This window comes from Carcharhinus amblyrhynchos, chromosome 33 (assembly GCF_965287045.1).
Source record: "Carcharhinus amblyrhynchos chromosome 33, sCarAmb.v2.hapA, whole genome shotgun sequence".
Lineage (NCBI taxonomy): Eukaryota > Metazoa > Chordata > Chondrichthyes > Carcharhiniformes > Carcharhinidae > Carcharhinus > Carcharhinus amblyrhynchos.
This window is the reverse complement of record NC_137356.1, coordinates 674,583-696,978: the sequence shown is the minus strand read 5'-3', so window position 1 is coordinate 696,978 and position 22,396 is coordinate 674,583. Positions and strand designations below refer to the sequence as shown.

At 41.3% G+C, this 22,396-nt stretch overlaps 1 protein-coding gene across 5 annotated transcripts in view; it reads left to right on the top strand.

The window, feature by feature from the left end:
• ilf3b (interleukin enhancer binding factor 3b) overlaps positions 1-22,396 on the top strand; it is a 71,623-nt gene that overhangs the window by 8,063 nt on the left and 41,164 nt on the right. For 4 of the 5 annotated variants that reach the window (XM_080216688.1, XM_080216686.1, XM_080216687.1 and 1 more), the window contains exons 2-7: positions 3,016-3,182; positions 4,881-5,043; positions 15,325-15,551; positions 19,032-19,058; positions 20,446-20,629; positions 21,254-21,401. In XM_080216688.1, coding sequence (XP_080072814.1) covers positions 3,019-3,182; positions 4,881-5,043; positions 15,325-15,551; positions 19,032-19,058; positions 20,446-20,629; positions 21,254-21,401 — 913 coding nt within the window. In that variant the 5' untranslated portion in view covers positions 3,016-3,018. The remainder of the gene's footprint in view (positions 1-3,015; positions 3,183-4,880; positions 5,044-15,324; positions 15,552-19,031; positions 19,059-20,445; positions 20,630-21,253; positions 21,402-22,396) is intronic. The other variant, XM_080216690.1, reaches the window with a different exon arrangement.

The following is a 22,396-nucleotide window of genomic DNA, read 5'->3' as shown; positions in this document are numbered from 1 at the left end:
TTCAATCTAAAGGAATGGTTCCCTAATTGAGAGACTTTCAGAGGTCTCCAATTAAAAATCTTTGCTTTTACTACAAACCTCTTTAAAGTCTGATAATTCTCACTGGCAGATGAGACACAAATCTTGACAATTATGAGGAGCTATGGCTTTAATGGAAAAAGTGCCCATCGCAGCTAAATCTACATCTTCAAATACTCTGAGGGACTTTGATTGAATGCTGGGACCATGTTCATTTTTTGAGCTACATGACAGTTAAGTACATAGTCATAATGGAGGGCTGGAATGTTATAGCTGTAGATGATTAGAGGTCCTAGATTTAGGAAACTTCTGCTTATATAATTAATGAATGGATGCTGATTTAATCTGGTATCAAAATTTTCTACATATAAACTTACTTATATTCCTTGACATCTAGTCTTTGTTCTTTAGTTTGTGTCTTTCATCTTAAAGTCTTGCTGAGTTTTGAACATGTGTATCGTTTAAGTTAGCCTGCGATTCTTGCATGGTATGTGGGTGGTAGAAACACAGCTTTAACAGAGAGCAAACCATCTTCATTGCCTATTCCTGTCAGTGAATAAAAGGTCTGCTTTTTGAGCATGGAGTAAAAATACAGTACTTGAAGGTGCAGTAAAGCTGAACTTGAATTGACTATAAAATAACTCAATCATTGCTGCGAAAACTTCATACTCGAGGTTGCAAAAACAGTTCTGTGATGGTGCAAGCTCCTGTTAAAAGCTCCTTTCCTTCAAACAACAGGGTTTGATTTGGACACAATTATTGTGGGATTTTAAAATTCATATATGGTTTTCATGTTTGTTTACCATGCCCCTGAAAGTCCCCTGGCTAACCTCCCACAAGGGAAATGCATTCAACATCTTTATGATTATGGTTAAAGCAGAAGCAATTCACCTCCTGCTGATTGAATTGATACTTTTATGCTCTGCTCTTGTTGGGAGTCTTTCCCCTCCCATGGAGCACTTCAAATTATCAATGCTCTGTTGGTGATATATGATGATTTCTATAGCAGGTATTGGTTTTAATTGAAGCATGTAAACAAACAGCCAAGGGATTGTGGTTGGGTGGGAGGCGGGGTGGGGTGTCATCACACGAAGTTAACACTGGATGCCAAGATAGAAACCCAGAATAAAGCTGTCTAAAGATTGTGGAGCTTGGTGAGAGAAGTCGATGGGTATCTGGAACTCTGCAGTGGGGTTTATTGTTTAGATCTCAGCAAAATGTTATGCTGTGCCTTGCATAACCTCCAAATCGTTAGTACATAACGCTGTCAGGGTTCCAACAGTGAGGCCTGTGGAACACTACTTGAAAGAACTTGCCATTAGCAAGGGCATCTGTTGACCATTACCCTTTGTTTCCTGTTACTAAGCCAACATTTTATCCAGTTTGCTACATTACCCTGTATCCCGTGGGTGATCTCGCAGGATTGATTGTACTAATTTGCCCACCACTGATGTAAGACTAACTGGCCTATAATTTTTTGGCTTTTTTTTTTGATCCTTTTTTAACAATGGAATTAAGTTTGCATTTCTCCTGCCTCCAGTACTTCCCCTGTACCTAGTGAAGATCGGAAAATCATCCTCAGCATCTGCTATCTCCTCCCTGACCTCCTTCAGCCTCGAAAACAGTCTATCTGGCCCTGTCAACTTATCAACTTTCGAGGATTCCAACCCTTCAAATTCTTCTCTCTGATTATCCCTTCACATTCCTGCAAAATCTGCCTTCCCCATTCATAACTTCCACTTTTTCTCTGTTCTTTTCTATGGTGATGCTAAATCTAACTGAATTGTCATCACTGCCCCCAATATGGTCACTAACTGTCACTTCACTCACTTGATCTTCATTCTCCAAGACTATGTCTAGAATTGCATCTCCCCTCATTGGGTTTGTTAGGATATGTAGGAATTCCTACATGTGATGCGGCACTAGTGCTGCAGACCCAGAGACCGTGATTTAATTCTGTTGATTGTTCTGAGTTAGTAAGTTTTGAAGAGTGGCAATGTTGGGCTGTTCAATTGGCTTTTGTTTTTTGATACTAATAGCAATTCACGACTGTCTTCTGGAAGTGGAAGTACATCTTTGTGGATCCACTTTTTGGAATATGGGAGTTTGACTTGGGGAAGAAAATTTCCCCATTATCTTTCTTCATCCCTTGTGTTACCATTCTTGAAGTATATTTATAAATGTAAAATTTTACAGAGCAGTGAGAATATTTAGTAATTGTAGCTGCATCAGTTATTTGAGTTATCTACTTAGTCCCTTTCTCTTGTCTCTGCCAATATTTATTAACACTCTCTCGAACATCTAATAGTTATTTTGCTTCCAGTACTGTTCCACGTAGAGCATTCAGTGTTCTAATCTGCAATTTTTTGTTAAACTTTATTCTTTTAATATTCTTTTACATTTATATCCATCAGTTACAGAATAACAGCTTACAAAATTGTAAACAAAACAGGCAGTTGGCCCAATTTGACCCTATTTATCCTCCTGACGAACAATGCCTCTATCTAGATCCGATTTCCCTTTATCCTCTATCAAGCACATAACCTATCCTGAGATGTTAACAGTCTGTACATTAATTACTAACTTATGAGAAAATGCTCATTGGTTAACAGGAAAACAGTAAGGAACCATGGCCTAACTTTGTCCCTGTGCACTTTTCCAACTCCTCACAGGTATTGGTCTGGACTGATTGAACTTTTCCTTTTCTGCCGAATAGCCACCTTCTGGTCCTGAAGATTCAATACGGACTGGTTCACTAGTAAAGCATTGGATTTTTTGTTTTAGATTGTTTGGCTGGTTCATAGTTAACGTAGTTTTGTTGTCCATTTGATGAAAGAACATTAGTGTTGCCCATGTTTGTCCTAAATCCTGCTCATCTATTGTGTCCAGGTGCTAGGCAGCCGTAGGTATTAAAATGAACCTACATTGCAGTGCAGTAATAACTCTACAGATGGTGGAATGCTTTCCTTGTTTGAAAGGATAAACATTTACTTGCAGGCTATGGTTCGTGGTGGCTCAAAGAAATCTCAAGGTGGTAAGAGAAAACTAAAGTTGATGGCACCACCACTGCCAGTGTGGGACAAGAGGCAGGCTTACATGGAGCTCCTGTACTGGGACGAACTGATTCGCAGTGGCAGGCGCCTGTACCCTCAGGACTACGATAGGTAAATGTTAGGCTCCATAGGTTGCCGATTCAGAGTTTCATATCTAGCTGTTTAAAGCATATTGTAACTTGGAGGGAGGGGTCATGGGTGTCACATTGTTCTCAGTCTCCTGTCCCCAAGGTGAGTCTTAATTAAAAGTGTGGCCTTTTAAGGAATCCTTGCTACTTGTATTGTGCCCTTGGGACATTGTCTGCATGTTGTAGGAGATGTGATGATTACATTGATACTTACGCCCCTTGTGTTAAGAATTGGAGAGTCTGCATGTGCAGTGTACTATATTGAATCATTTCCATCGACTGTATAATCCCAAATCTATTAAATCTGCTATTAACTGAGATCATGATTGGTCATCAAACTCCTTTTAGGACCTGACAGGAACTGCTTTGGCCTCCTGTCCTTGAGGCACATAGCTCTCTAAAGTCTCCCATGCCCATATCAAATGTTCACCGGCCTTGATGATAACATACACTTCCACATCAATCTCACTTCATTTTATTTGTTGTTTTCCATAATGAATCCAGCTCTAGTTAATTATGTTGCGTGTTTTCCTTTAAATTCTTAATTTGCAGAGCTTCTTTGTGACTCCCAAGGTGATATTCCAAATTCATAAGTTAGCTCAGCATTGCAAGCATTTGTTTAATATGTTCATCGCCAAACAGATGTAAACATGATGATGTGTTTTGTTTAAAGCTTCATGGTAGCATGCCCAGTCAAATATTTTCAGTTTCTCACAAGGCTACACAGGCAATTGGGCAAACTGTTGATGTCTGGTATTGCCTGTGTTACTATTAAAACTGTACGGACTCTGGCATGATGTATTCATAAAACGCAGTGGATGAAAATTAAAGCATGCTTTAATGGATGATCATCACTTCTACTTTTTATTATAGGTATAAATAGTTATTGCAATGCTTGAATTGGAGTCTGATATTTATTATCTGGTTATCCAGATGTCCTTATTTGGTAAAACTGCAATTTGCGCCTCTATAGTTGAAACCTGAATAAGGAGAATGAGGTGGGACATGCAGTGATGAGTTAGTGGGATAAAGTTTGGGGCTGTTTTTGTTGTTAAATTTTAATACTGAGATTTCTTAAAACATATTGTTGAGTTGCTCCAAGTCAGAGGAAATGCCAGTGATGTACATTAGAAGGAGCTATGTCAGCTTTATTTGGCTAGGCTGCAGCCTATGCTTTTGTAATGAATGAACTGTATTTTGGTGGTTATATATGTTTTTGGGCAACTTAATTTTGATTGCACAGAATAATCCTAGGATTTCCATAGTTGAAATGGGTCTTGCATGTGCTTTGTTTCCCATTTGCTAAATTCTTAGGCTTGGAAGTACTGTGGCTTGTACTGACTGTTGTCTGAGTAGCTGTTGCACATAATGCAGCTGCCTGGGAACGATGTAGATTTGTGTCATGTGGGTGGTAAGAGTAAAAAATTGTATCTAAATATGGTAATGGATAGAAACTGATCAGTAACGTTTTCCTCAACCCTCTTGATTGGACTGATGGAACAAGTCAATTCATTCAGACTAGAAGACAAGTATAGGTTTAACCCTGCTGTTCTACACTAAGGCGGATCGTAAGATTTATATTAGAGTTGCAGTTGAGCTCATGTTAACTGAATATTTAAACGCTCTTAGAAGGTGCTGAGTGAGAAGAGATACAGGTTCTTATTAATCGATTCAATTATAGGTACGAGGAGCTGCGTCTGTGGTACGACTGTCTGTGCTTTGAGGAAAGACTGAAATCTTATCATCTGAGGGCATTGGAAAAACTTCCCAAAGCGCCAAAGAAATCACACAAGAAGCCAAAGAAACCCACCAAGGTAGAGCGGGTGGAGGCTGAAACCAAAATGGTAAGTGTAGCAGTATGGGAAAAGGATTTTTTCTTTGTCTCTGTTGGCCTGTGGCTATCTTAAGTGTGTTTTTTCTGATTAAAAGAGTAATTTGTGGTTGTCTGAGGATGTTGCTGTCATGCAGCCATAGAGGTTTACAGCATGGAAACAAGCCCTTCAGCCCAACTTGTCCGTGCTGCCCTTTTTTTTTAGAAACTGTTAAGCTAATCCCAGCTGCCTGCATTTGACCCATATCCCTGTATACCCACTGTACCCATGTGACTATCTAAACGCTTTTTAAAAGACAAAATTGTATTCACCTCTTCTACTACCTCTGGCAGCTTGTTCCAGACACTCACCACCCTCTGTGTGAAGCAGTTGCCCCTCTGGACACTTTTAGATCTCTTCCCCTTAAACCTATGCCCTCTAGTTTTAGACTTCCCTACCTTTGGGAAAAGATATCCAGCTGATCTGTGTTTTTCATTATATAGATTTCTATAAGATCATCCCTCAGTCTCCTATGCTGCAGAGAAAAAAGTTCCAATCTATCCAGCCTCTCCTTAAACTCAATCCTGGTAGCATCCTAATTAATCTTTTCTGCACTCTTTCTAGTTTAATAATATCCTTTATATAATAGGGGGACCGGAATTGCACACAGTATTCCAAGTGTGGCCTTACCAATGTCTTGTACAACTTCAACAAGACATTCCAACTCTTGTATTCAATGTTCTGACCAATGAAACTAAGCATGCCGAATGCCACCTTCACCATTCTGTCCACCTGTGACTCCACTTTCAAGGAGCTATGAACATGTGCCCCTAGATCTCTGTTCTGTAATTCTCCCCACCGCCCTACCATTAACTGAGTAAGTCCTGCCTTAGTTCAATCTACCAAAATGCATCACCTCACATTTGCCTAAATTAAATTCCATCTGCCATTCGTCAGCCCACTGGCCAATTGATCAAGATCCCATTGCAATTGGAGATAACTTTCTTCACTGTCCACTATGCCACCAATCTTAGTGTCATCTGCAAACTTACTAACCATGCCTCCTATATTTTCATCCAAACCATTAATATAAATGACAAATGACAGTAGACCCAGTACTGATCCGTGAGGCATACTGCTGGTCACAGGCCTCCAGTTTGAAAAACAATTCTCTACAACCATCTTCTAGCCAATTTTGTATCCATTTAGATACCTCATCATGGATCCTGTGAGATTTAACCTTGTGCAACAACCTATTGTGCAGTACCTTGTCAAAGGCCTTGCTAAAGTCCATGTAGACAACATCAACTGCACTGCCCTCATCTACCTTCTTGGTTACCCCTTCAAAAAAACTCAATCAATTTGTAGGGCACGATTTTCCACTCACAAAGCCATGCTGACTGTTCCTAATCAGTCCTTGTATCTCTAAATGCCTGTAGATCTGTCTCTGAAAATACCTTCCAACAATTTACCCACCACAGATGTGAGGCTCACTGGCCTGTAGTTCTCGGGCTTTTCCTTGCAGCCCTTTTTAAACAAAGGCACAACACTTGCTCCTCTCCAATCTATAGGCACCTCACCTGTGACACTTGATGATTCAGATATCTTGGCTAGGGGATCTGCAATTTCCTTCCTAACCTCCTACAATGTCCTGGGATATGCTTCATCAGATCCCAGGGATTTAGCTACCTGTCTCCATTTCATTTGAGAAAAACTGATTAATTCGTGTTTAGAGTCATAGAGATATACAGTATGGAAACAGACCCCTCGGCCCAACCCGCTCTTGCCAACTGTGTTTCCGAATCTAAAGTAGTCCCATTTGCCTGCGATTGGCCCATATCCTGAAAAAAATCTTTCCTATCCATGTACCTGTCCAAATATTTTTTTAAATGTTGTAATTGTACCCGTCTCTGGCTCTTTCCATATACGCACCACCCTCTGTGTGGAAAAGGTTGCCTCTCCAGTCCCTTTTAAATCTTTCCTCTCTCACCTTATGCCCTCTAGTTTTAGACTCCCCTGGTAAAAATACCTTGGATATTCAACTTATCTATGTCCCTGTGATTTTATAAATGCCTGTAAGGTCACCCTTCATTTTCCTATGTGCCAGGGAAAAACAGTCCCAGCCTAAGCAGCCTCTCCTTATAATTCAAACCTTCCTGTTCCGCTAACATCCTTGTAAATCTTTTTTCCACCCTTTCCAGTTTAATAATATCCTTCCTATAGCAGGGCAACCAAATTGTACACTGTACTCCAAATGTGGCCGCACCAATATCTTGTACAGTTGTAACACAACATCCCAATTCCTGTACTCAGTGCACTGACTAATGAAGGCAAGTGTGCCAAACACCTTCACCATCCTGTCTACCTGTGACATCACTTTCAAGAAACTTTATAACTAAGCCTCTGGGTCTCTCTGTTCAACAACATTTCCCAGGGTCCTACAATTAACTATGTAAGTCCTACCCTGATTTTTCTTACCAAAATGCAACACCTCGCATTTATCTAAATGAAAGTCCATCTTCCATTCTTCGGTCCACTGGCCCAGTTGATCAAGATCCTGCTGTAGTCCTAGATAACCTTCTTTACTGTCCACTACACCACCAATTTTGGTGTCATCTGCAAACTTACTAACCATGCCTCCTATATTCTTATCCAAATTGTTTATGTAATTGACAAACAACAGTGGACCCAGCACTGATCCCTGCAGCATGCTGCTGGTCACAGGCTACCAACCCGCTGCTGCCACCCTCTGTCTACTCCTGACAAGCCAATTTTGTATCCAATTGGCTAATTCACTCCAGATCCCATATGATCTAACCTTACTGACCAGTCTCCCATGCAGTACCTTATTGAATGCCTTGCTAAAGTTCATGTAGACAATGTCTACCATGCTACCCTCATCTATTTTCTTGGCCACCCTTTCAAAAGATTATAAGACATGATTTCCACACACAAAGCTATGCTGACTATCTCTAGCATTTCCAAATGCATGTAGATCCGGTTTCTGAGAATCCCCTCCAACAACTTGCCCACCACCAACGTTAGGCTCACTGGTCTGTAGTTCCCTGGCTTTTCCTTGCCATATAAGATGATTAGAGGTTTAGATAGGGTGGACAGTGATAGCCTTTTTCCTTGGATGGAGAAAGCTAGCACGAGGGGGCATAGCTTTAAATTAAGGGGTGGTAGTTATAGGACGGATGTCAGAGGTAGGTTCTTTACCCAGAGGGTGGTGAGGGATTGGAATGCCCTGCCTGCTGCAGTTTGGGCCTAGTTTGGGGGTGTTTAAGAGATCCGTGGATAGGTTTATGGATGGAAAGGGGTTGGTTTGGGTTAGAGGGTCATTGCTTTTTAATTGGTCGGCGCAACATCGTGGGTCGAAGGGCCTGTTCTGCGCTGTAATGTTCTATGTTCTATCTTAAAATAGCAGCCCAAATTTCCTCCCTCTAGTCTTCTGGCATCTCACCAGTGGCTGTCAATGATACAAATATCTCTGCTAGGGGCCCTGGAATTACTTCCTGAGCCTTCACAGGTCCTGGGGATTAATTTACCTTTACGCATTTTAAGACCTCGAACACTACCTATAACGTGAATGCTTTTCAAGACATCACTATAAAATTCCCCATTTCCCTGGCTTCCCCCTCTTCCTCCATGGTAAATACAGACGAGAAATATTTGTTTATACTTGCCCATCACCTGTGGCTTTACACATTGGCAACTTCATTGATCTTTAAGGGACTCAATTCCCTCCCGAGTTACTTTTTTGCCCTAATGTACTTGTAGAACTTCTTTAGATTCTCTCTTACCTTATCTGTTGAAGCTATCTCATGTTCCTTTTTTGCCTTCCTGATTTCCCTTGCCAGACGCCACTTTACCTGTGAACAACCTCCTCCAATCAACTCTTGAAAGTTCCTGTCCATTCCCATCAAAATTGGTCTTGCCACAATTTAGAAATTTTAACTTGTGGACTACATAGAATTATAGAATATATTATAGAAAAGCTATAGCACAAAACAGGCTTTTTGGCCCACAAGTTGCACCGAACATGTCCCTACCTACTAGGCTTACTTATAATCCTCTATCTTACTAAGTTCCATTTACTTATCCAAACATCTCTTAAAAGACCCTATCGAATCCGCTTCTACCACCACTGCTGGCAGCCGATTCCATGCACCCACCACCCTCTGAGTGAAAACCTTACCCCGACATCTCCTCTGTACCTACTCCCCATCGCCTTAAACCTGTGTACTCTTGTGGTAACCATTTCAGCCCTGGGGAAAAAAAACTTCTGAGAATCCGCTCGATCTATACCTATCAACATCTTATACACCTCTATCAGGTCACCCCTCATCCTTCGTCTCTCCAGGGAGAAAAGACTTAGCTCACTCAATCTAGCCTCGTAAGGCGTGCCACCCGATCCAGGCAATATCCTTGTAAATCTCCCCTGCACCCTTTCTATGGCTTCCACGTCCTTTCTGTAATGAGGTGACCAGAACTGAGCACAGTACTCCAAGTAGGGTCTGACCAGGCTCTTATACAGCTGCAATATTATCTCCCGACTCCTAAACTCAATTCCTCGATTGATGAATGCCAGTACACCATACTTAACCACAGCCTCGACCTGCAAAGCTGCTTTGAGTGTCCTATGAACCCGGACCCCAAGATGCTTCTGATCTTCCACACTGCCAAGCGTGTCATCTTACTTGACCTGTCAAAATGAATCACCACACACTTATCTGGGTTGAACTCCATCTGCCACTTCTCCGTCCGGTCTTGCATCCTATCAGTGTCTCGCTGCTATTTCTGACATCCCTCCACACTATCCACAATACCTCCAACCTTTGTGTCATCAGCGAACTTACCAACCCATCCCTCCACTTCCTCATCCAGGTCATTTATAAAAATCACAAAGAGCAAGGGTCCCAAAACAGATCCCTGGTCACTCCACTGGTGACCGATCTCCATACAGAATATGACCCATCAACAACCACTCTTTGCCTTCTGTGGGCAAGCCAGTTCTGGATCCACAAAGCAATGTCCCTTTGGATCCCATGCCCCCTCACTTTCTCAATAAGCCTTGCATTGGGCACCTTATCAAATGCCTTGCTGAAGACCATATATACTACATCTACTGCTCTTCCTTCATCAATGTGTTTGGACACATCCTCAAAAAATTCAATCAGGCTCATAAGGAGTGATCTGCCTTTGACAAAGCCGTGCTGATGATTCTTGATCATACTATACCTCTCCAAATGTTCATAAATCCTGCCTCTCAGGATCTTCTCCATCAAATTACCAACCACTGAGGTTAGACTCCCTGGTCTATAATTTCCAGGGCTGTCTCAACTCCCTTTCTTGGATAAAGGAACCACGTTTGCAATCCTCCGAACCCCTCTCGTCTCCATTGTAAAGATCACCGCCAGAGGCTCAGCAGTCTCCTCCCTCGCTTCCCACAGTAGCCTGTGGTGCATCCCATCTGGTCCCGGCGACTTATCTAACTTGATGCTTTTCAAATGCTCTTAACACATCCTCTTTCTGAACATCTACATGCTCAAGCTTTTCAGTTTGCTGCAAGCCTGCACTATAATCACGAAGATCCTTTTCCACTGTGAATACTGAAGTAAAGTATTCATTGAGTACCTCTGTTATTTCTACTGGTTCTATACAAACTTTCCCACCGTCACACTTGATGGGTCCTATTCCTTCACGTCTTATCCTCTTGCTCTTCACATACTTGTAGAATGCCTTGGGGTTTTCCTTAATCCTGCCTGCCAAGGCCTTCTCATGATCGCTTTTGGCTCTCCTAATTTCCTTCTTAAGATTCTTCTTATTAGCCGTATACTCTTTTAGATCTCTAACATTACCTAGCTCTCAACGTTTCGTAAGCTTTTTTTCTTGACTAAATTCATTACAGCTTTCGTGCACCACGGTTCCTGTAACCTACCATAACTTCCCTGTCTCTTTGGGACATTGCTATGCAGAATTCCAGACAAATATTCCCTGAAAATTTGCCACATTTTTTTCTGTACATTTCCCTGAGAAAACCTCTTTCCAATTTAAGGCTCCGATTTTCTGTATGATAGCCTCATAATTCCCCTTACTCCAAATAAACAGTTTTTCAACTTGTTTGATCCTATCTCTTTCCAATGCTAATGTAAAGGAGATAGATAGAATTATGATCACTATCCCCAAAATGCTCTCCCACTGAGAGATCTGACACCTGTCCAGGTTTATTTCCCAATACCAAATCAAGTACAGCCTCTCCTCTTATCGGCTTATCCACATACTGTGTCAGGAAACTCTCCTGAACACGTCTACAAACCTTACCCCCTCCCCCCCAATATTTGGAATATTAAAATCTCCCATCACAACAACTCTTATTATTACATCTTTCCAGATCTGTTTCCCTATTTGCTCCTCAACATTCCTGTTATTATTGGGCGGCCTATAGAAAACACCCAGTAAAGTTAATGACTTCTTCCTGTTCCGAACCTCCACCCGCAGAGACTTTGTAGACAACCCCTCCGTGGTGTCCATCTTTTCAGCAGCCATGACACTATCTCTGATCAATAGTGCTGCTCCCCCACCTCTTTTGCCTCCCTCCCTCTCCCTTCTGAAACATCTGAAATCCGGCACTTGAAATATCCAGTCCTGTCGTCAAGTCCAATCTTTTTCCATAACTTTTAAAATCAATAGATCAAAAAACAAAACAGCCCGGGAAACAGGCCCTTCGGCCCAACGAGCCCACGCCGCCATTTTAACATTGAGTCGTGTTCCCCCCCCGTGTCCTTTATCTATGCTTATGGCATTCCACGTTGAGGGAAAACTAATTTAGGGACAATTTATTACACCAGTCAGCCTAATAGCACATCTTTGGGGTGTGGGAGGAAACCGGAGCACCCGGAGAAAACCCACACAAGCACAGGGAGAATGCGCAAAGTCCGACAAACACTGGCCCAAATCCATTTGCCTGCACAGCAAATAGTGATAGTCACTGAGCTGTCGTGTTGCCCAATATCTGGTCCAGTTTAAGTGTACACTAACAACATGAAGTACTAGGCTCCTCTGGAAACAACCAGGAGCAGCCCTCGTACAACCCATCGCATGTATGCCCCTTGTTGGACAACAAGGCGGACCGAGGCACCTGTGAATTAAAGAGAAAAACATTAGTATTATCCACATCCTTATTTGTTACCAGGGACGTCCCAAGGCTGCTGAACCTTATTTAAAAACAATCTCCTATATCCCTCCATCTCCAACCCACTCATGTGCCTGTCTAAGTAACTCTTAAACAACTCCAGCGTGTCTGTCTCCACCACCTTGCTTGGCAGAGCATTCCATACCCCCACTACCCTCTGTGTGGAAAAACCTCCCTCTAACATCCGTGTTATACCTCTCACCCTAAGCCCGTGGCCCCTCATTATGTGCGTTTCTAACGTAGGAAAAAGCTTATCACTGTTTACTCTATCTATACCCTTCATAAGCTTATACACCTCTATTAGATCTCCCCTCAGTCGCCTTCTTTCAAGGGAAAACAGCCCCAATTTGTTCAATCTTTCCTCATAACCCAGCCCTTCCTTATCAGGCAGCATCCTGGTAAACCTCCCCTGCACTCTCTCCAGGGTCTCCACGTCTTTCTGGTAGTAAGGTGACCAGAACTGGACGCAGTACTCCAAAAGCGGCCTAACCAACGTTAGACTCCAGCTCTTGTACTCTATACCCCTTCCTATAAGGCTAACATACCATAAGCTTTTTTCACAACCTTTTCCACTTGTGCTGCCACCTTCAAAGACTTGTTCACTTGCACCCCCAGGTCCCGCTGCATTTCTATACTGTTTATAGGTTTACCCTTTATTATATAACTCCCCCCTACGTTATTTCAACCAAAATGCATCACCTGACATTTATCAGGGTTAAACTCCATTTGCCATGTATCTGCCCAATATACCAGCCTATCTATATCCCGTTGTATTGCCAGACATTGCTCCTCGCTGCCTGCCAATCCAGCCATCTTAGTATCATCTGCAAATTCGCTGATCACACCACTTACTCCCTCTTCCATGTCCATATTGATTGAAAATTGTTTCTTGAACACACACGTCCAAGCCCTTAACACTATGGCAATCCCAGTCTATATTTGGAAAGTTAAAATCCCCCATGATTACATCCCTATTATTTTTGCAACTATCTGTGATCTCCCTCCATATTAGCTCTTCGTTTTCCTGCTGATTTATTGGGCCCTGTAGTAAGGTCCCGTTCAAGAGCTCATCCCCTCCTTATTCCTCAGTTTTACGCATATAGCCTCACTGGATGATCCCTCGGGACTATCTTCTCTAAGCACTGCTGTGATTTCCCTAATCAAAAATGCCACACCCACCCTCCTTCCTCCTCCCTTGCTGCCTCTTCTATCCTTCCTACAGTGTCTGTACCCCAAAACATTGAGCTCCCAGTACTGGTCCTCCTTCAGCCAGGTTTCTGTAATAGCCAAGATATCCTAGTCACATGTACCCACCCATGTCCTGAGTTCATCTGTCTTAACTGTCAGGCCCCTTTGCACTGAAATAAATGTAGTTTAATTAATCAGTCTTCCCTTGTGACCTGCCATGCTGATGCCTGCCTTTAAATTCTGCGTAAGCCTCAACATCCCCTTTTGCCTTACTACTCTTCAGGGTCTCACTCCCCACCAGACTAAACCCTTCAGAGTAGCTTTAGCTAATCTCTCCACCAGTATATTTGTTTCCCCCTCCAGTTCGGGTGATACCCGTCCCTCTTGTACAGTTCACTTCTGCCCCAGAAGAGTTCCCAGTGCTCCAAAAAATCTGAATCACTGCCCTCTGCACCAGCTCCTTGGCCACATATTCATTTCAATTGGCAAAACCTGCTGTCATACTCAGCTGTAAACTGTTGCCTGGTTACTCAGCAGATACATAAATATTTCCCTCCATGTACTGTCACCCATTGGGAAGAACTCTTGTGTTTCAACCTTGATTGGAATCTTCTGGTTGTGGGTCACTTTTTGTTTTGAGAGGGTCATTTTCTAGGAGCACTTCTCTAATTCTTTTGGAAACTGAAAATTGGGGTTTTCCCCAATCTTCTTTTATGGGTGGCAAGTAGATCAGTCTTGGTAGCTGTTACAGAAGTGCATCTGATGGATTGCATAGGATGTGACCATAAGACGGGAGGAGCAGAAACAGGCCATTCAGCCCATTGACTCTTCTGTGCCATTCAATGAGATCGTGGCTGAAATGATAATCCTCAACTCCATTTTCTTGCATTAAACAGGGTTAGCCTCCCATTTTGAACCTTTGAACTTAAGGAAAAATGATGATGTCTTAAACTGACTATTCTGTCTGACCTGTTTGATACCTGCCTTGTATCCTGCTCTCTCCTTTGCAACAGATCCTGTGAGTTTGAGGCAATCCATTCTTCATTTTTTGCACTGAACAAGTTTTCCACGAATGATTGCTGAAGGAATAAGAAATTTTCTGTCATGTTTTAAAACAGTATGAATAGCTACTTAACAATGTGCAAGTGTAGCATATTACAGTGAAACATGCAGGAAGGCTAGTAATCACTGCTGCTGATCCATAAGTTAGAAAAATAAAGGGAGTGGAAGTGTGGACATCAAATGCTATGGGAGGGTGGGAATATAGGTGGTGGGGGATACAGCAATGGAAATTGCTTTTTATAGCCTCAGTGCAGGTGGTGATTTCTACCTGGAATATTAATATATTGGACACCAAGATTTTGAAATTTACACTGTTTTGGATTGTAATTTACTGAGTAATTAGCTTTCCTAATGCTCAATTTATTCAGGAAAACTTCTTCAACGATCATTATAATACTGAAATAGTTTCAGTTGAGCTCGGAATGCTTCAACAATCTGTGGCTAAACTTTTCCACTGATATAGCCTTATCTGTCAGAATTGATATATGTATGCTTGAGGATAAGATCCAGATTAACAGTAATCTGTGGTCAAGTAATTTGTTGGTGCTCTGTCTAGATTCACAAAAGATGCATCCTTAGTTGGATGTGACTTGTGAATACCAAGTCATACCCAGCAGGATTGTATCCCCCACAAGATTTCATGAACATTACTGATAGTTACATCATTATGCACGGGTTTCTATTCAGGAGGAGGCATAAAGTGAGCTACATCCATTTGGCTTCTTTTGAAACGAGTTTATTTTCTTAATAACTAAATTGGAAAGAAAAATTTGAACTTAATAAAACATTAACATTTTATTGGAAATTGTCTATAGTTTGTCTGCCCTAAATAAATACGTTTTATAGCTATTCACTTATGTTCCTTCCAGCGTCCCATGCGTATATTTGTGAATGATGACCGGCATGTTATGGCAAAACATGCTGCCATCTACCCAACTCAAGAAGAACTGGAAGCAGTACAGAATATGGTGTCACACACAGAGAGGGCACTGAAGGCAGTTTCTGACTGGTTGGATGAGCAAGAGAAAGCCAGTTTTAAAGCGGAAGCTACTGAAGTGACTGAGGCACCAACAACAGAAGGAGAGAATAAGGAGGCGTAAGTAGAATTAATGTTACAGTAGAATGGAAGTTAGTAACACGTATTGTGGAAAACTTTGGGGACTGTAGATTTGTAAGTTGGAGGATGGAACAGTATGTACTATAAAATCTTAAAGAGGAGCAAGAATAGGCGATCTAACCCATTGAACCTGTTCTCAATAAGATCACGGCTGATCTGAAAGTGGCTGTAACTCCATTTTCCTGTCTGTCTGCTATACTTTTGACTACCTACCCCTCCGCTGTGCTCTCTCGAGGTAAATTCCAGAGACAAACAGCGATCAGTTTCTCCTTGTCTACATCTTAAATGGGAGACTCGTTTGTATAAACTGTACCCTCACCCTTGATTCCCCATGAAGGGAACATCCTCTCAGCATCCACCCTGTGAAGCCCCATCAAATTCTTCTATATCTCAATAAAGTCACCTCTCATTCTTCTAAACCCTCAACCTGCTCAACCATAAGACAACCCTATTATCCCAGGAATCAACCTTCTCTTAACTGCTTTCAATGCAAATATATCCTTAAGGAGACCAAAACTATGCAGTTCCTAGGTGTGGTCTCACTCAGTACAGTAGCAAGACTTCCCTACTTTATACTTCCACCCCCCTTGCAGTGAAAACCAACATTCTGTTTGCCTTCCGAATCACTTATTGTACCTGTATGTTAACTGTTGTGATTCGTGCCCAGGGGCACCCGGCCCTCCAGTACCACAGCATATTGTAGGCTCTCTCCATTTGAATGATTTTAATTTCTGTCCTCCTCATTTTCCTGCTTTATATTCTGTCCTAAATTTCTGCCCGCTCATTTAACATGTCTATATCCCTTTGTGAACTGTTTGTGTCCCCCTTGCAACTTACTTTCCTGCCTATTTTTGTATAGAAATTTGGCTTGAATGCAGTTACCTTCTTCATACAATTCATTGATCTGGTTCCTAAATAGCTGGGGCTTTAGCATTGATCCTTCTGATACTCGACCTCTACTAACCTCACAATGACTGACTTATCCCAACTTCCATGTTAATATCACCCCAACGTTTTGAACTCTTTTATCTTGTGCAATAGACTTGCATGTGCCCACCTTATCAAATGTCTTTGGGAAGTCAAAATACACTACGTCACCCTGCTTAAAATAAAAGCAAAGTACTGCAGATGTTGGAATCTGAAACAGAAAATGTGGGAAACTTTTAGCAGGTCTGACGGCATCTGTGGAAAGAAAACAGAGCCAACATTTTAAGTCTGGATAATCCTTCATCACGCTGCTTGTATCCTCAGAGAACACAAAATCATGTTGACTATCTCAATGCACCTGCTAGCTTCTTAATAATCAGTTCCAGCTTTTTCCCAATTTCGGGTGTTAGGCCATTTAAGTTCATGCTTTCTATCTCTCTGCTTGGATAGCAGTGTTAAGTAGTTTTCTAATCCACTGGGACCTTACAAGAATCTTGGAAATTTTGGCAATTACAACCTATGTATCTACTATTTCTGCAGCCATTTCCTTTATCACTCTAGGATGCATGCTATAGGGTCCAGGGAATTTGTCAGCTTTTCATCCTGTTAATTTTTCATTGTGTTGGTTTTAGGTTCCTTCCTTTTGCCTCTTGGTTTTCTTCTATTCTTTGAATGCTTCTGGCATTTTTCACCCTGAAGACAGATACAAAATGCTTACAATCCCCCTTGTTTCCCATTATTAATCCCCAAGGCATTAAGGGCCAATGCTCATATTAATCACTCGTTTCTTTTCTGTATACTTGTAGATTTTATTTTTATATTTCTTAGTAATTTTGTCTCATACTTAAATTCTTCCTCTTTGCTCCTTATGCATCCTACTCTGGTTTCTAAAACATTTGCGATCTTCTGGCCTATCACTAATGTTTGTAATATTATATTTTCAATTTGCTGTCATCCTTAACTCCTTTAGTTAGTCATGGATGGTGAATCCTTCTTATAGGCTATTTTTTTCTCAATGAAATCTATCTTTTGAATATCATAAATCTCCTTAAATATCTGCCAGTGCTTCTCGACTGTCTTACATTTTTAACCTATTTTTAACCATAAGCATAGACAAGAGTCATGGGTGGAGAGGGGACTCATAATGTTAAAATGGCGGCGTGGGCTCGTTGGGCTGAAGGACCTGTTTCCCATGCTGTGTTGTTCTTTGTTCTTTTTCCACTGCCCTTTGGCCAGATTTGTCATCATATTGTCGTAATTGCCTTTATTTGAGCTTAAGACTCTAGTTTCAGAAACACATTTCTCACTTGAACGGAACATAAAATTCATCTAATGATCACTTTTGCCTTAAGGATCCTTTACTAATCCTGTCTTATTCCAAATTACTAGCCCCAAAGTAACATCCTATAATGGAGGTCAAAATTGCCCCTGGTTTTTGCAGTTCCCTCTTTACAAGTCCATGTTATTTCTTGCTTTATACTGGGTCCTACAGAGTGTAGTTACACTCGGGGCTATTGTCACATTCTACAGTAGGTGATGATAATCAGTGTGTTCAAATTTTCAAATGATACCATGTTGGGGGAAGCCATTTGATTCATTATACCTTGCTGATTTTCGGTAGAATTATCCTGTGTTGTAATGACTCCCTTTTTTGAATGGGTGTAAGATTTACGATCTTTCGGTCCTGGCCTGGAAGATTGTGGTCAGAGCCTTTGCCTAGCTTCTTACAGTAATACATCCCATCAGGACTTAGTAATTTGTCAGCTGAGTACTGCCATTCTTTTTAAGTACCTTTTATCCATTTTTAATCTTGTCCAATATCGGTACTCCTTTTAAAACTGCGACATTGTAACCATTTTTTTCCTGGTGCCAGTAGGTGTGTAAAGTGTGCCCATTGACTGGTTCCACAAGAACCTCTTGATTTTGGCCCCTAATTAGTCCCACCTTTCCTTTTACTGTTCATATGAATGTTGACCATCGATCAGTATGACCTCCTGTTGTTGCCCACTCCCAAAAATACTAATATCCCCAAAACGCTGGAATTGGAAGCTGGTACAGCAGTATGTAATTAATCTGAATTGGTAAACTGCAATAATTCACTCAAGCTGCCCTAAGTTAAGTACATTTAGATTAATAAAGGTGGAAAATTTAGTTTAGTCACAAATTTGAGCGTCAGGTTTTTAAAATTATGACTTTGAATAAATCCCAGTGTATTGGTAACATTGCTATCCTCTGCAGCTTGGTGCATATATAGCACATTAACCTTGTGAAATGTTATTTGGAAAGAGGAAAGAAAAGTTTAATGTCTCAAATATATTTGCCTTGAGGGGGTGCTTGTGGTTTGTCCTTTAATTCTGGGCTTCAGTGCTACACTCTGCTGAAAAGGTAACTTTGCAGCTATGAATAAATTGAAATTGCTCCAATATGGTATGTTTACCTTTATCTTGGTGTGATAGTTGAGCCTATTAGCTGTAGCACCACCAGTTGCATACATTTCTATGGTGACCTGTTATTTTTCTTTTTCTTTCACAGAACGGAAGACCATGACAACTTTACCATGTATGCCATTTTTTTTAAAATCATTGAACTGATAGATTGTGTACAGAAGCAAAAATCATATGAGAAAACATTGGCTCTCTGTTACCTTGCACTAAACCTATAATCATGCTGCAGCTACATCACATATAGAAATTATTTACACTACAATTTGATTCACTGTTCTAACCTGGTGGGGGTGTCTCAACATTTAAAGGAAAACCTGGTGAATTATTTTCTGTACAGAGTATTTTTTTCAGAAAAAATATTAACTAATGGAATCTACAGTCCAATTTTGGTGTATTTTTAAACGACTTGCATTAACCTCTCAATGTGGTTAGCACTGTTGCCTCACAGTGCCAGGGACTCTGGTTCGATTCCCTGCTTGGGTCGCTCTGCGCAGAGTCTGCACATTCTCCCCGCGTCTGCGTGGGTTTCTCACACAGTCCGAAAAACATGCTAGTTAAGTGCATTGGCCGTACTAAATTCTATCTTCAGTGTACCTGAACAGGTGCCAGAGTTTGGCAACAAGGGGATTTTCACAGTGACTTCATTGCAGTGTAATGTAAGCCTACTTAAGGGAATTAAGGGTTATGGGTAGAAAGCGGGAAAGTGGAACTGAACCACTTTCAGATCAGCCATGATCTTTTTGAATGGCGGGGCAGGCTCGAAGGGCTAGATGGCCTACTCCTGCTCCTATTTCTTATGTTCGTTCTTGTGACACTAATAAACAAACTTCTTATCTTGAAACTTCTTAAAAGCCTTGTTTCTCCAAGTGACTATCCCTCAGCAGCTTGATGTAGATTTGCCTTTCAGCTGAGACATTAATCAATTCATACGTGTCCCCTCTCAGCTGTATATAAGATCTCACGGCACTGTTTTGAAGAAGAGTAGAGGCTCTGGTGTAATGCCCAATATTTATCTCTCGGTCAACACTACTACTGTAAGCACACAAAATTCTGAAACGTAAAGCTTGGAGCAATTGAGTACTTGCATACTACTCAAGCTGTTGGATTGGATGCCTTTTTAAAGTGCTGCAGATATTATTTTGAAAAACAATTTCATTGAGAGTTTTTTATTAGGAATTTGGATGGTCCTGCCTTTGAACATCCATCAAAACCATTGATTCTGTCACTTGCTGGTACCTGTTTGCCAATATGGCAAGATTCCTATTAAAGACATCTTAAAGTGTGAATGTCAGAACCAGATTAACTGTTCTTGGGTGAAGACAACACTGGCAAGTTAGATATTAGCCTCCCATTTATTTCTTTTTTTTTGCAATGTTGGCTGTTGAATGTGCTATGTAATTTTGGATGCAAGAAAATGATGTTGGAAAATTTTTGGGTGCGAGTATGACGTGTGTTTCAGTAATAGACTAGAGGTGAAATGTTTAATTTCCTTCCCAAATTAGGGAGCAGAAGTCTACAGAACAGAATGCCAGCCGGACCTTACGTGGGGTGATGCGAGTTGGGTTGGTAGCCAAGGGCCTCCTTTTGAAGGGAGATCTTGACCTTGAACTTGTGCTGCTTTGCCGGGACAAACCTACCCGGTCCCTGTTGACAAAGGTCAAAGATAATCTGGCTGTACAATTTGCGGTAAGAAACACTTTCCTCTGGATCACGTTTTTAATTTTAGGTGTCCAACTTAAAAATGCTGGACAAAATAAACCTGACCGTATGTTCTGAAGCTTAAAAGATAATTGAGAATGGTTCTATCAGGCAGGGGCTGAAAGAATCAATTGACCTTGATAGTGCGGCCAGGGGGTGGCACAGTTGCACAGTAGTTAGCACTGCTGCTTCACAGCACCAGGGACCTGGGTTCGATTCCCAGCTTGGGTCATTGTCTGTGTGGAGTTTGTATATTCTCCTCGTGTTGGTGTGGGTTTCCTCCGGGTGCTCCAGTTTCCCCCCTCAGTCCAAAGATGTGTGGGTTAGGTTGATTGGCCGTGCTAAAAATTGCCCCTTAGTGTCCTGAGATGCGTAGATTAGAGAGATTAGCGAGTAAATGTGTTGGGATATGGGGGTACGGCCTGAGTGGGATTGTGGCCGGTGCAGACTCGATGGGCCAAATGACCTCTTTCTGTACTGTAGGGTTTCTATGATTATTAGAGTATAAAAAAGGTAATATCTGGCTGGTCTGAACCTGCTTTAAAAGTTTGAGATTGTGAAGAGAAAAAATAGTGAGAATTTGTGCATCTAATTTTTGTTTTATTTATCTAGACCATTACTGAGGAAAAGTATGAAATAAATCCTTCAATTAAAGATGCAGCCATCATTATAAAGAATGACAAAGAGGAGCCACTAACCTTGAAGATCAAGTTGACCTCCCCTCTGGTTCGAGAAGAGCTTGAGAAGCAGACTGCTGGAGGTAGGATGGGTTGTAGGTGGCAAACTCCAACCCGCAGCATAGGATGTTTATTGGGCCGTCAATATAGCTTGTTCTTGGGTCATGTCTTTGAGGTTAAAGCTGCAATATATTAAGGTACAATTGATTACATGACCCTTCCATTGCCAAATCCTTCTCTGGGGCCCAATGTTGAGTGCAATGTGGACAGTAAGGTGTTTTATTAGTGGAAGACTGTTGTTTGAAAACAATCTGGTTTCAAATCTAGTTAGGGGAGACGAAGGTCTCTTTTCTCTGGGGTCTGATTGTCCATGTTCACAGTTTATTAAGGCATGAATACGAGAACACAACTATGTTCCACGCAACAGTGAATTGACAGTATTAGTGCTGTCAAATTTGTTTTTACCTATGAGACCAGACTGAGTAAATTTAATCTAATTAACTTTTCTTGTGTTGAATTGCCAGATAAACTGAGACTGTAATAAGATCACAGATTGATATACTGGGGAACTGAAATTGGAGCACTAGCTTTAAGGGTGCCATAATCAAAGTTTTTCAATGGCATTTATCCTCACTCTGGTGGCAAGAGCCCTCTCTTGGCCAACTGGAGTTGAGTATGTTAGTGACTGATCATTCTTCTTGCAGTGAGATGCATTTTCCCTGTTTTTGTGCTGTTGGCAGTCAGTAGAATTGCATGAAGGATATGTGCATTTTTTGCTCTTTTACTGAGATGTTTTTTCTGACAATCCTCTTCAAAAATGTGATTCCTTTGGTATGTAAAACTTCACAACCTCTTGGAAAATTCACTTGCTCCCGACTTCATTCCTTCATTGGGTCTGCAGACGGAAGTTATCTTAGATTCAGGCTTGTCAGAAGAAATTTGGGAAATAGCTTGTGATTCAAGGTGGCGCGGGACCTAAACAAATATTTATCTTGGGATTTGTCCTATCGTATAAATTTATGTGCAGCTGGTTAATATTTTGATTAATTGGACTTCCTTCAAGTAGGCTTTGGGGATG